General features: G+C 48.2%; 2 protein-coding genes across 2 annotated transcripts; both read right to left on the bottom strand.

The window, feature by feature from the left end:
- Positions 1–398: 398 nt before the first annotated feature.
- Positions 399–2,706, bottom strand: TRUGW13939_07282 (uncharacterized protein; the record flags this gene model as incomplete). Its single annotated transcript, XM_035490423.1, has 4 exons — positions 399–655; positions 733–943; positions 1,012–1,305; positions 1,360–2,706. The coding sequence occupies 4 exons, from the start codon at positions 2,704–2,706 to the stop codon at positions 399–401; spliced, it is 2,109 nt and encodes a 702-aa protein (XP_035346316.1).
- A 491-nt stretch (positions 2,707–3,197) lies between these two features.
- On the bottom strand, positions 3,198–14,253 carry TRUGW13939_07281 (uncharacterized protein; the record flags this gene model as incomplete). The annotated part of the gene is made up of 14 exons (XM_035490422.1): positions 3,198–4,043; positions 4,101–4,214; positions 4,279–4,382; positions 4,433–4,478; positions 4,844–4,859; positions 5,071–5,751; positions 5,820–5,901; positions 5,968–6,081; positions 6,374–6,396; positions 6,464–9,466; positions 9,547–9,753; positions 10,220–10,264; positions 10,320–11,610; positions 11,664–14,253. Coding segments are annotated over 14 exons (9,162 nt in total), but the record flags the coding sequence as incomplete, so codon positions are not given.
- Positions 14,254–14,351: the final 98 nt, after the last annotated feature.

Raw genomic sequence — 14,351 nt, 5'->3', positions numbered from 1 at the left:
TACCTTTTGATCTACTTGTTCTAAAGGTTAGATAGAAACTGTTGATGAGAAATAATACATAGAATAGAGATAATCAATTGATGATATTCAAATTCAAATTCAAATTCCAAAAAAACCATTCCATCTTCTTTCTGCCTAGCCTATTATTAACAACTGTAGATACAACAGGTCTGATTGTTGACGCGGAATACGTACAGCTAACGCACGAGTTGAAATAATGCATACGTACGATTCAAAAAAGAAAAAAAAAGAGGGAAAAGAGGAAGAAGCAAAAACTCTACACTATACATAATCTCACAATATTCATTTCCAAATCCTCAAATTACTTAGTCTAAATATCTCTCTCCTTCTCACTATCTTTCTTTCCATAAGTGTCTCTCGCCTAGCCCCTCTCTCATTCAAGCATCTTTCAACACGCCCGGACGTAGCAGACGGTCTTCTTTACCATAGACACCGACATCCTTGACAATTGCGATGAATCGACGGTGATTCTCCTTGGACTCGCCGATACGCGGGTGGAAGATCTTGAGAAGATCTCGACTGAGAATGCCAGAGGCTGGGATAGCAGCGTGGATTTCTGCTGGCGTGGGAAAGCTTGGCTGGCCAGCAGCTCCGGCTCCGGCAACTGGACGTGGAGTTGATCCTCGCGTTGGACCTAATCACACATCTTCGTTAAAAATCATTTTCCTTTTTTCTTCCATGCTTATTATCGGTGAGCGAATCAGATCATACCTTTGACGCCGTCAGGCGTTCCTGCTCGGAGAGGTGCTGGGCTACCCGGTCTTGAGCTGAGAGGAGTACCGCTTCTAGAACCGCCCAGTGATAGATTCAGCTTGAGCTTCTTCGCTTTGCTATTGTCGCTCATATCGCCTCCGGACAGGGCGCCTCCTTCGATGTCACTTCCAGAAACTGCGCCTCCAATCCGACTTCTCTTTTTGGTTGCCTGGGAGAAAAAAATCTGTTAGAAAAAAAATTACCAAGGCCAATAATATGGGCTTGACTTCAGCCTACCGCGAGTACAGATGAAGGAGAAGGCGAAGCGCGACCAGGCTGGGTTGATGCGTGCTTTGGCTTCTTTCGCGAAGTATCTGTCCCACTGGCATCTGAGAGATTGGGCGATCCGCCGCGCTTGCGTCCAATGGCGGCTTTCTTAAGGGCATCGGTATGTTTTGGACGACCAGATGGTGTGCTTGTGCCCTTGGTCGAAGCACCGGATTCCTTTTCCTTGTCCTTGGCGGTTTTTTCCTCCTCTAATTTCTTATCTGCTTCTTTCTGGCGCTCTGCTTCGCTGTCCTCCTCGGAGCTCTAAAACATGGGGTCAGCATTTTAAACACCAATTTGAAAAATAGACAAACATACCTCTTCGTCAGAGTAAGGGTTCACGTCCGAACCACTACTATAGTCAAAGTTCTTCTCGCGTTTCTGCAGTGCCTTGCGCACTTTTTTCCCGATGACTTTCCGGGCTTCCTTTTCCTTTCGCTCTCTAGTCTCTTCCTCGTCATAATCTTTTTCTTCTTTCAAGTTGAAAATGTTTGCTTTCAACTGGTCCTGTTTAATCCGCTTTTCGGAAGCTTTAGCATCTTCGTCTTCTTCGAAAAGACCAGCATCTACTTCTTCATCATCTGCAAATCGGTCTTCTTCAAAGTCCATATCGTCACCATCCAATCCTGTTCCAGAAACTGCCTTGCCTCGGTAAACTTTTCGCTGTTTGGCAAATGTTTCCAGTTCTCGCTTTTCGACGGCTTCTTGCTGCTTCTCCATGAACCATCGGGGGTCTTTGACTTTCTTTGACATGAATTTCTCGGCTTCCTCGATCGTCAGGGATTTGAACGAATTCTTCGCATTGAATCGATACCATTTGTCGATGGGCACCATTCTCATATTCCCGCTCGGTTCAAGAACAAACATGGCGTATGTCTCGGATAGAGCAGCCTCATAATTTCCTACCCATGTGTTCTTATTGTCAAAGTCCTCCAGATGCCATGGAAGAGCCTCCTCATATTTGACTCGAGCTCTTGCGATTTCTTCCGCAGTCATGTCAGCTTTCATGACTTGCTGTGTTTTCGGCTTCGTGGGATTGGACCGCTTTTGAGGGTTGTTGGCTGACGGCGCAATCTGGGCAAGGTTCTCTTCGCGTTCCTTTTCTCGGGCAGCTTTCTTTGCTTCAAACTCTTCACGCTCGGCCTCCCCCGGGCTATTGGCGACATCTAGCATTTTTGTATCCTCGGATTTGGAGGCATCTGGCTCGGGGGGCCTAAACCGAGGGTCACGTCGCTGGAGGCGAACTGGACGTGTAAATTGCGATTCATCTCTAGGGTCCATAGATTTCTTGGACAGAAGCTTGGCGACATGATACTTGAGGCCTTCTCGCAGCGCACGCTTGGTAGTCACTAACGGGTAGTCGGTCACTGTATTCGAGAGAGGCGCGCCACTAAACCCGTTTGTGGTCAAATCCTCTCGGACCTTGGATCGCTGAAGTCGGCTGAGCGGCGGCTCTGGGATCGTGTTCAGTTTCGGTTGGGCTGCCCCTGGGGGTGGCCTCGTGCCGTTTGCAACACCAGAGGGTCTGATATTCTTCCCCGGGGGAGGCCTCCTCTTGGGTCGCACCAAAGGATCTGCTGCTTTAGGCCGTCTTATCTTCATCACTGGAGGCGCCGACGCGCCCGTCGCGGTACGAACTGGGTTTGGGTCGGTGGGAGTGGACATGTTGAAGCGCTGAAAGGCTGGCACTTGTAGAGGGGCGAGTCAAGTATTTGGTGCACGAGGGTCGATATATCTGCAAAGAGAGCGTCCACAGTCAACTCTTCAGCTTGATGGCGATATTCTAAAAGCTGCCATGAGAGCCAGAAGAAGACCTCTGGGTGTGGGGAATGGCGGGACAGATCGTTTGAGCAGACAAAGACAGCGCGACCGCAGAGGTGAAGTTGTCGAGCCTCAGCTAGTTAGCGGTGATGAGCAGGCCGCAGGTGGGTGCCTAAGGCAGGACTGGCGTCATTAGACCGCGAACTCGAGGCCCACATATCACGTGCCGCTCAAGGAAATGGCGAATCAGCGCCGACTATAACTTGTCTCTTATATTCTTTCTTTTAAGATTCAGTTAATACTAATTACTATATTATTTACGCTTATTTTGGTCTCATGGTTTTTATCACAATAGCATTGCGGATTGACGCACATTGCTCATATTCGGTACTAACTTATAGAATTTCTTCTATCGTCTCATCATCGCCTTCGTCTTCGATTATTCGCCCCTGGGGAGCTTCCAGTCCCAAAGCATCGGCTCTAGCTTTTGCCATAGCCTCACTATCCGCTTGATTTTTCTCGCCCTCTTCACCGCGCATCAATACTTGCACCAGACGGTCACAGCCTTCGCGGATCTCTTCATTATCCACGTTGAGATGGCATTCGCGAATGATGGCGTACACTTGCACTGCTCGCAGTTTATCTCGACCCTCCCGGCTTGTAGTCAGTAAAAGTAGCGTTTCTAAGTGCGTTAAGATGATTTGATCGTCGGGCTCTCGTTTCTTGTCAGGCGGAAGTAATTGCAAGTCAGGCAACATTTCTGATGTCTCGTCGTCGGGATATTCCTCCGGTCCCATGATTGGAAGCAATATATAAGGCAGAATATCTGCACCATCCTCATCAAATAACATGGCATGTGACTTCACGTCAAAAGAGACATTCTTGAGGGTCGAGGCTACTCCTCGTCGACGAATGTCACTGGAGTGTTCGGTGAATACGAGGAGCTTTGTGATGGGGACGACAGAGTCGTATTCTTGTTTCGTCGTGAAATAAGAGCGGCCGTGTTCTGTCTTTGACAGATCTGCAAAAAAATACGCCAGATAGTCGTAGTTTGCTTGTTTGTTCAAAGCACCTTCTGCACCCTTGACAAAACAATCCATCAGTTGGTCCAGCACATTCTTCGAGGTGGACACATCCTCTGGTGCTTGTCGCGAGATACTGGTAATTCGCGTGAAATTGTCGGCTTTGGCGAGATTGGCCAAGAGCATTGCGATATCATCTGCATTTGGCTCCTTTGGGTTCTACTCGAGTATTTAGCAAAAAGTGAAGATCAGGAAGGACGAAAACACTTGGCATACCGTGATTTTTGCGAGCAATACTTCCAAAAATGCATCATCATCTGCAAGATATTTGAGAATCTCTCCATCCGCAGAGAGATTGATTAACATGGTAAGCACATTTTTGGCGGTAGGCTACTTCGCACGTCCATTCGATCCGTTAGCGATTCACAGGCATGCCATAATGGGAGATACTGACAGGATAGTCTCGGACAAGAAGTTTCAAGTCCCTCATCGGCTCCATATCCAGTCTTTTGAACAAAGGTACATCACTGTCGGAGTACCCAACAAGATTCTCGGCAGCTGGCTGCTAGTCAATAAGGGAGTAGAAGTTTAGAATCTGGTCAACATACCAATCTGCCGTATTTGGACATTTCCATGGTGAAGAAACTCTACGAGCTGCATGAAAAGTTAGTTGTAAAGTAACAAAAAGTGAGATGGAGGGGCATTTACTTCCTCCAGCTCCGTGGGCATCTTGACCAGGGCGATGCGAGTGTTTTCGATTTTAGTCTAGTAGAAGATATGTTTTCCCCTTTTTATTAGCAACCACAAGAGTAAAGCACATGAAAATAACAGCAGAGTACGTTGGATTAAAAATCTCCAGATGGATTTTTGCATCATGTAGTGGAGACGCTGCCGTGCCTATCATTGGCTGCGGCGAGTCGCTGCGGGGCAGACAAGCTTATCGCCGCACAACAGCTTCTCGCCATTTTTTATGTGTTTGCATGTTTCCTGTAGAAAAATATTAGTGTGCTCTATCTTACTTGTATGAGCATGGGGCTATGAAGGTCATCTAAATGTGTAGGTGGTTGGCGGTAGATTGTGTTTGAGTTTTTGGTTTAACAGGACATCTAGAGACAATATATATATTGATACACTCGGGCTTGGATTTAATTAGTATCTCCAGTCAACGATTCTATTCAAGTCATATATACATTAGTTGGCCAGCTATGTAACGAGCATTTCTAGAATATCAACTGCGGGCCCTAACTAATAAGCCAGACTCCCCTTGACATGAGTCCAAAGCTCCTCGACAATCTCCCTTTGACCCTGACCATTCGGCGCAGGCCGCACAGCCAAATACGCCCGCCCATCGATTGCAGGATCCCAATCGCCCTGTATACCCCCGGCCATGATACCGCCTGCTTCCGACAGAATTACCCATGCAGCGCATACATCCCAGGCCCAGCAGCCGCCCTCCCAGTACAGATCAATCGACCCCGTAGCAACCGCGCAGATATTCAGAGCGGCCGAGCCCAGGCTGCGGATTGAGTGCACCATGGCGCCTCCGGCCTCACGAGTCTTTCCCAGGCTTTCAAAAGTGCGTATTTTGGTTTCCCAGTTGCTTCCGCTGCGCTCTGAGCCCCATTCCAGCGCGATCAGCGCGTTCTGAAGGCCCTGGAGGGGTTCGAGGTTGTCGTCGCCCTTGAGAGGGAGTCGGGTCTCCCGGTTCACAAAGGCGCCGCGGCCTTGGATGGCCGAGTATAGTGTCTTGGTGAAAGGGTTGTAGACAACACCGACGAGCGGCTTACGGTTGACTGCAAACCCGAGTGAAATGCACGAGCTGGGAAAGCCGTGCACGAAATTGACAGTCCCGTCAATGGGATCGACAATGAACGTTGGTTTGTCCGTGAGAGGTTTCTCAGGAGTATATGTTTCTTCGCCATGGAAGCTAAAATTGGGTTGTCAGGTGTCCACTCCACCCAGTTTAGACGCATATAGCTGGCTGGTTGAACCTACTCGTATGTCGGATATTTGGCGTTTAGTCTCTGCGAGACCATACTTTCCACAGCTTTGTCATATTCAGTTACTAGATCAGAACCTGGCAATATATATAAATGTTATTTTCGTGTTTTTAAATTGACCATTGTATGGAATTGGCTCGTACTGTTCTTCTTCGACCCCGTAGAGTCAATCCTTGGCAGGCTGCTGGTAATAAGCTTGCCCGCCTCGGCGGCGATGTCGACCAAGAAATCATGGATTTCTTGCAAGTCCGGTGTGTCTGACATTTTCAATTATATGTATCTGATGGCTGTGCCGACAAAATTGGGGATTGGATGAGCATTGAAGTACCGAAATTCAAGGTGGGGTGAAGCTTTCTCATTGTCGGCGGGGTCGCCGAGGAAGTCTCTTTATAGTATCAACATTTCAATGTTGAAGACCGCGGCTAAACACGAGGCTGGAAATGCAATCATTGATATCAATTGATTCTATGAAATGACAATATCACGAGGGAAATGCTCCAACATTAAACTCTTAAAAATTCATGTGTAAATAATCATCTAATAAATCACTATACATAGTATCCGCTTGAGATCTATACAAAATATACATAGCAAATACCAACACATGACAAAATTAAAAGACGAGTGGCTCATCTTTACCGAAGGGAATGTTCTCCGTGTTCGCCTCCTGACTCTGAATCCGACTCGCCATCGGAGAAATAGCGATCGGTCCACTGAGCAGACTCTGATTTGGAAGCAGACGATTTTTGTGACCGTCTGTCGGCGCTGGTGGGCGAGTCGTGATTAGACTGGGTTCCATCTACACCAAGGTATCGATCTGACCCGTCCAGTGTGTGGTCATAGCTAGTGCTTTTAGTTAATGGTTGCAACAACGTCGGCGGCGGTGAAATTGTTTGTCTAATGACCTCTTCTCCTGTATCGGTAGCACTGATGCCCAGTGGCTTCGCGTTCTCCGTATTCGGCTCCAAGGCATCATCTGTATTTGCAGCATATGTGTATCCAAAGTGGGTGTCTACAAGATGCTTCACCACTGGCCATCCATATGCATTTGAAAACATGCGCCGCACGATGATGTTATTGTGAGCATCCGGCTCGAGTCGCACAAGAACCTTTCGCCAAGAGAGGCCGTCATGATAGGCCCTTGCAATCTTCTCTTCAACCTTGAGCCCACTTACAGACGGGCCTTCACCGGTGTCGGATAATGGCCTTGAGTCTGAGTGTCTTGTCCCCGGAAACATTGTCGTTCGTCTCTTCAAAATGGGCGGTGGGATATCACCTGGGTGGTAAATGCGATCATGGAAGATAGTCCGTGGTCTGGATGCAGGGTCTATAATGAACTCAGTCGGAGGCAGTGGGGGTCTCAGAACATCGCCTGCAGACTCGAATATTGTGGTCTTGGGAGGAGCACTGAGCTCCTCATCATAAACAGAATTGCCCCGAACACGGGGGCGAGGCGAGCTAGAGGGTTCTGATTCATGTGAGGAAAAACTTTGGGAGATAAGTGTTTGGCTCCTCTTATAAATTTTAGTGCTCTTTTTGTTGACGGGGGGTTTGGATTCTGAGGACTGGAAAAAGGACATCAGGTTATTGAACGGGTTCGGTGACGAGATAGGTTCCTTGGAAGGCGAGCTGGGGATAGTAGGCGAGAGTTCCCCTGGCTCTGATTCCAGCGGTTTCTTGAGGAATTGGCCTGGAGTCGGGGACAACGAAAGCTGGGCCAAAGAATTGTGATTCTCCGATGCCGTGCCATCTCCTCCAGCTTGCAGTATTTGCTCATCTTGCACTAGAGACGTGTCGGTTCCAGAGTGTTTTCTAGCTGGCGAGCTTGAATTGGCCCCTGTTAGCTCAGCCCAGCCCCATTCTGCCATTGTGCCCACGAGGCCATTGCCTCTTCGAGCTTTTTGAACCCGTTCAAGGCCTCGCCAGTCAAGAAAGAGGAGACACGACGTGCGCAAAGGAACGATGCCGTCATTTACAACATTCGAATATATCGTTCGATTTCGGAATTTTTGCAAAACTTGATGAGCAGGTCCAGCTGGGAGGATTCGCAGCAGTGGCTTGGAAGCCGCCGTCATCTTGTCTTGTCGTGTATCGCCGCCTAGTTTTCCAATAACAGCATCCCATCCATTTCGTACTCGTCGTGGAGCCGTCCAGCTGAGACCCAGGTCTTGCCCAGTTCTTCCCACTAAGCCAAAATCTAGGGCGAAACGAACATATACGGGATTCTCGTTGCTCAGGCCGAGAAAAGGCGTGGCTAGTGCGACAAAGTTGACTGGCTTGATATAATCAAAAAATTCTGGCGAATGCTTCTGAATGTATGCAATTGCATATGTCTGTATGAGCCCTCCCAAAGAATGCCCAACGAAACTGATGCTAGTAATCTGATATTCAGAGCCAAGGTTCTCAAGGTTTCTATCAGCGCCTATGTTGTTGTGCGGTTGTCCGGATGGAGTCTTCTTGGCAAAAGGTCTTGAGGGGTTCTTGCGCTCTTTCTTTTTCGTAGGCAAATAAGGCTGATCCGGATATGTCATGAGCAAAACATACTTTGCCAGTCGTTTTCCAAGATACTGAATCCCGCGTTCAGTACGAACAGCATTTCCTGGGAATCCGCGAACTATGACTTCTTCTTCGTCATCGTCTTCCTCCTGTTCCTCCCTTTCACCATTGTTTCCTAGGAGCATATTGTCGTTTTTTGGGTACGATTCAGTAGTCGTATTAGGTTCATCGGAACTTTGGCATCCGCCTTGTTTGGAGATTGAAGCCCGACGGGAATTTATACCTTTGTTCAACCGTTTGCGCTCCTCAGAGTCCTTTTTTGCTGCCCGGGAAGAAGCATCAATACTCTCTTTGAGATATAGCATGTCCGCACCAAGATTGCTATGTAGGCCATGGGTCAATACAACAAAGTGCACACGCCTTCTCTTCGGTTTTACTCGATTGTTTTCCGAATGATCCGAAACGTTTTCCCCCGGCGGGCCATCTGTAGAAAGTCCTACATCTGGAACGGTCACCCCCTGTATATGGCGTTCTTTCTCTTCTGCAGACGGAAAGGAAGCGGAGTTCCAAAGACTTTTGGTGTCGTCAAATACTAAGGATACGGATCTAGAGAAGACCCCCTTGGTGACAATAACCGAAGACGTATCTTTAGTCCTGGAGTTCTGATGCTCTTGCATATGAGTAGGCGGAGGCAGTCCGCTACTAGACAAAGCACCAGCGATACCAAGTTCAGTTGATTTCTGGTCACGGCCCACCAAAAGTTCAAAGTGAACGACGGCCGACGAGGAAAATATCACCTGAGAGACTATCTCGATGACCCATGTCACGCTTTTATTGCTGCTGTCTGACTGTACTCCATCTTGCGGAAATGATGCAGCCCGGGTATCCTCTGGAATTGGTATTTTCGCTGTCCAACCCCCACCGGCTTTCAGATATGGCTCAAACTGCGGGATTCCTCTTCTATCACCGTCGCTGTATTGATTATCAGGGTTGAAATCCAAAGGATAGCATGATGCATAGAGGGTGTATGGCCCATGCAAGTATGCAGCCCGTAGAGGGATAGCGGATGCATTCTTGACTTTAACGTGCAGCTCGGAGGGGGTCGGCAATACATGGTCTGTACTAGGCGTGTAGGTCAAGGTATATCTATCGAGGCAGCGAGAGTTACTTGAAAAAATCCCTTAAAGATAAAAATAATAAAAAAGGTATACTGGGATAGAACAAACCTGATCACCTCGCCAACCCGGACATAGCCCGATTGATGAACCAACAGCATTTTATGTGCTCTCTGAGCATCTGCAACGTCAGTTTTCCAGCCCGTCAAAGAACGGAATCTTGCCGGATATTGTTGATCACGCGCGAGATCCCATTGATTCGTATTTTGTGCAAGCTGATATGTGCGCGGAGTAATTAGCATCGAGGCTGACTGCTGGCTGGGAGCGTTGTTATCATAACGATGTTGAAGGCATTATCCGTGTCGGCGTTAGCTAGTTCGACGGGGTCACGGCGTATGAGCGTAATATTCGACATTAAAACTGCATTTTATTCCGTCATAAAGCGAAGAGCGGACAAAATACAGACGAGCAAAAGGGAGGAGCATGATGCTCGAGAGTCGGCAGTGGGCTTGGCACATGGACCGAGCCCGCTGCCAAGATGCACTAGTCAGGTCACAGGTGGAGCGTGAAGATAGATAACCTGCAACGGGTTGAAGATCACCCACCATAATTGCTGCATTATTATTACATTGCTGATGACGCACATGGAAAAAAGCCAACTAACATGCATCTATCATATCAGTTAATAAGTCTACCGTCTATCTATAAGCCATTACACGAATTTATATCATTATTCCCCGCAAAATAGTATCAGCTCATCGTTACGTCCGGCTTGTAGGCATACTTGTCACTCAGGTTGACGGCAATAAAGCTCTTCGGTAGTTTGACCCTATGGCAAAAGTCAGTGGAAGGAAACAGTATCGGGTCTGATTTAAGAAACTTACGTGTCAAACTTGGCTTTAAGAGTTTCAATCACTTCTTTCCAATCTTGATGGGCTGTCAGGCTCCTCCTGGGGGCACACCCAATGGCATGACGTGAGTCAAGCTGTACATCGAGAGGATCAAATGTATGGCATCCGGGGCTGATGGAGATTCGGATTGAATACGAGAAAGTATCGGTGTCGCTATCTTTGGACTCGTAGAGCTCAAAACAGATTTGAGATAGATAATCCAGTTCGGGGATCGCGCTTCTTGTGATTTTGGTTTGGATTCCACCTTCCAAAATGCAATTCAGCAATGTGTAGATGTGCGACTCTTTGGTGAAATAGAAAAAGGACTTTGCATCTGGTGACGCTTGCACTTCTTCCAAATCTCGAACGATCTCTTGCAACAACGGCAACGAGGTAAGAAGACCGATCTCCAGCTTTTCGCTGTCTTTGATTCCGTATTCTTGAGGAGTAACGTAGTCAAACAGGACTTTGGCTAGCTTATACAACTCTCGAAGTTTTGTCAGTCGCTCGTCAGTATTCTTCTTCTTCGAGCTAGGGCCCGACTGGAGCTTGAAGTAATGGTCGTATGCGTCTTCCAAGGTTCCAAATTGATGTCTTGACTCCAAAAGACCAAGCGCTCTTTGCTTCAGCCCCACCTTATGCCCTCGCGTGTTATTGTCTGCTTTTTCTTCTGTGCGATCAGCGTCACCCGGCTGAACAACTTGGCCCTCCTCATTCACTTCAAAATCTTCAGGGGGCATAAACACCCATTCGAGAAACTGGCGGTTATGGAGGGCGTCGAATTTCATGCTATCATATAATTCTGATAGTTTGCTGGGATCAACTTTTTCCGTGTCACAAAACTCCGCAAACAGCTTCTCCCATCTTTCCTTGAATAATTCTGCCTCTTCGCCAGTACACCATCGTCCTTGAATACTCGTTACCGTTGGGTTTTGAGTGCTTTTTGACGATTGAAACGATGAATACTCTTCACTCGTCTTCGTAGTCTGTTGCTGCTCGCTTTGAGCCGGCGCTAACCTGCTGAAGTTATGTCGCATAACTATGCGGTGGAAATTCATCAGTTCCACTACTGTGGCGAGCACAACAGACGGTTCTGGGAAGTTCTCTTTTGGCCAGGCAAATTGGGAAGGCGCCGACCCCTCACGAAGTAGGAGCTTGAGCTTTTTCTTGACCTTGTCCATGACATCCTTGGCGGCATTTGAATCATCCAAAAGATCTTTTCGAACCTGAATGAAGCCTTCCGGAAGCTCTTTCTCGTCTAAGAATGCACATGCCCAAATTTGAGCTTCAAGGGGTTAGAAAAGGGGTGCCAAGTTATATGTCCAATGTACAACTTACCACTTGTGCTGACTCTGCGTTCAGAGCTTGTAAATATGCGAACGTCATGTAGGGCCTCTTTGTTCATCAGTTTCAAGTCATCTCTCATATTTGAGCCAAGATCCTGGGCTTGATATCGAGCCGCGTGCGTGGGTTCTCCTCCCCATTTGATAACTAGCTGCAGCTTGTCCAAAATAAGGTCGTTCTCAACAGCAGAGAAACGAGAGAAAGTAGCACCAGAGATCGAATCACTCCTAGTTTGTGACCGGCTCAGGTTGTCACTATCAGATAGCGGGTCTTGGGTCGGGGACACTGCGTCTTGGGGGTGACCGTGCTTCAGTCTGGACGATGTGGATAATATCGAGTCAGGGGGGACGTCTCCCATCTCCTCTGGTTTGCGCCTCCGAAACATCGGTTTGATTTGGACTTTGGTGCCCGGCCATCCACCCTTCTTGTCCAATGATGTCCTCAGCAATCGTAGCTTGTCCATATCCTCCAGACCCTGCTCTATGGAGACCTTCACCGCATGGGATACACTGGCCAGTGCCGCCTCGCCTTTGATAACAACTTCTTCCTGGTGTCCTTTGAGAAGATCAACAAAGGGCTGGCTATGAAAGGTGAATTTGAATTTCTGTTTTGGTGTACGGTCAGCGTGACGGATGACAGCCACCATACCCTTCAATTTCCAAGAATGCTTTGATGCTGGAGGTGGCGGTGCTGCCTCCTCCTCATTTGAAATGGAAACAGAAGCTGAATTGGCGCTTGACGCGGTAACACTAGCGGGGGCCGATGTCTCTTCCACGGCTTGAGGTAGCGAAGGTTTGGTCGTCTCACTGACGGGTACTGAGGTGATATTACTTGGAATTTCAGGTGATACTGACTGGCTTTTTGTTGGGTTTGAGTTTGGCGAACCGTGAAGCCTCGACATGCTCGGCGATCTCAAGATCGTCCTCAATGCACTCCGATGGGAACTCGTGTTGCCTTTCTTCAGAGACATTAGATCCGGCGACGGAGGTTCTGATAATTCAAACGTGCGATCTCGTTTACGCTTTTCGTTCAAAAACATTTCTTTAAGGATTTTGGCGCACTTGTCGTAATAGTCATTATTGTCCTTGACAAAACTCCAACCATTCACGTCGATAACAAAGCTCCTGTCTCCGACACGAAGCATGTCAAAGCCGCATATTCTTTGGCCAAACCCATTGGAGATCTTTGCGGCCATTGCAGCCTCCTCTTTGGTAAGGTTGGTGATGTAACGTAATTCCTTTCCATGCGTGTTTCGCCTTACTACTCCATCTACCACAGGAGACTTGCGCGTCTCAGCGTGACAAAAGTCAGGTCCAACTGTATAAGCCTTGACGTCTTCGGCATTGTCGACCCTCAAAAACTGCTCGTAGAGATAGCTGGTGTTTTGCTCGGTTATCGATCTCGGTACAACAAGCTCGGGGTCATATTCCGAGCTCTTGTTTCCGACTTTTCTGAAAAGTCGTCTTCCTCCGCCTCCATACTGCTGATCGTTGGGGAAGTAGATGTGAATATTGTGGTCCTCTCCGTTAACCGGCTTTTCAACAAACGGCTTTCGTAGAGTTTGACCGTCGACGATAAGTGTTTCTCCATCTTCGGACAACGACACTGACTGGGTTTTGGCTGCTCCGCCTCCCATGCCGTCTTCCGGGCCTTCTAGTTTCACGCCTGTCAAAGAATACACATGCTGAGCAAGGTCAGACGAGATTAATACAGGGCCGCCATCTCTGTTCACTTCGACTCTACTGGGGGTTGGAACGCCCATCTGGTCCAGAATTTTAAGGCAAAGTCGGCGATCCCACAAAACTTTCTGCATGGATAGATCATTCACGCAGAAAGGTTTTCGCAGCTTGACATAAGCGATTGCCTTGTCAAGGGGAAATCCATCTGAAAAAAAGGCAATCAGGAAATCGCATATGGGCCAATTCTCAACGGCCTCGTCCAGAATGACCTTGTCACCAAAGACTAAGACTTCGAAATCCCCCTTTAACTGGAGACGAGTCAGGATATTTTGGCTTGGCTTGCTTCGTGCCTTGACATCCAGGGCGCAGACGCCGATTCTGCCAATGACAGGAGGTCGTGGGTCGGCTTCGGAGGCAGAGCTTGCCGCAGTGCTGCCACTTAGCCTTCTCGGAGTCTTACTCGACGAACGAGTCGGGCGGGACAGCCGATTCCCTTGCCATCCTTCAAATGGTATATCGTTTCTCGGGGGCTGGGGCCCTTGTGATGTGTAGCTCAGATTCGGCAGAGCATGGTCCGACTGAGCTGACTTCACACCATCCTCGTTGCTATTTTTCGTGGGCGCAGCATCGTGTACGATTCCCGATCCCCACGAAATGAGCGAGGAAAACGACTGTCGCTTTGTGTCGGGGAGATGTCCAGACGACATTGACTGCGAGGTCGGCGGGTTTATAACGTGGGCATTCGGTAGCTCATCTGCTTCGCTAATTGCGGTTCCTGAGTATTGCGGCGTTTCTGTCGACTTTGGAGCATGCATCGCACGATCCGACACTGGGTCGTTTGTGGAGTTAGCATTGTCCGACATGGCTGCCGCGAGGGCCACCAACTGGGTCTGTTCAGTTTGTATGTCTCGTCAAGCAGGCGTGGAAATTATTTTTGAAAAGATATTCGAGTATTGATTATGCTTATCATTGAAAGGAAACAGACGCTCTCATCTTGGGGTAA

Source organism: Talaromyces rugulosus, chromosome IV (assembly GCF_013368755.1).
Source record: "Talaromyces rugulosus chromosome IV, complete sequence".
In the NCBI taxonomy this organism is placed as follows: Eukaryota; Fungi; Ascomycota; class Eurotiomycetes; order Eurotiales; family Trichocomaceae; genus Talaromyces; species Talaromyces rugulosus.
This window is presented reverse-complemented; position numbering and strand designations above follow the sequence as displayed.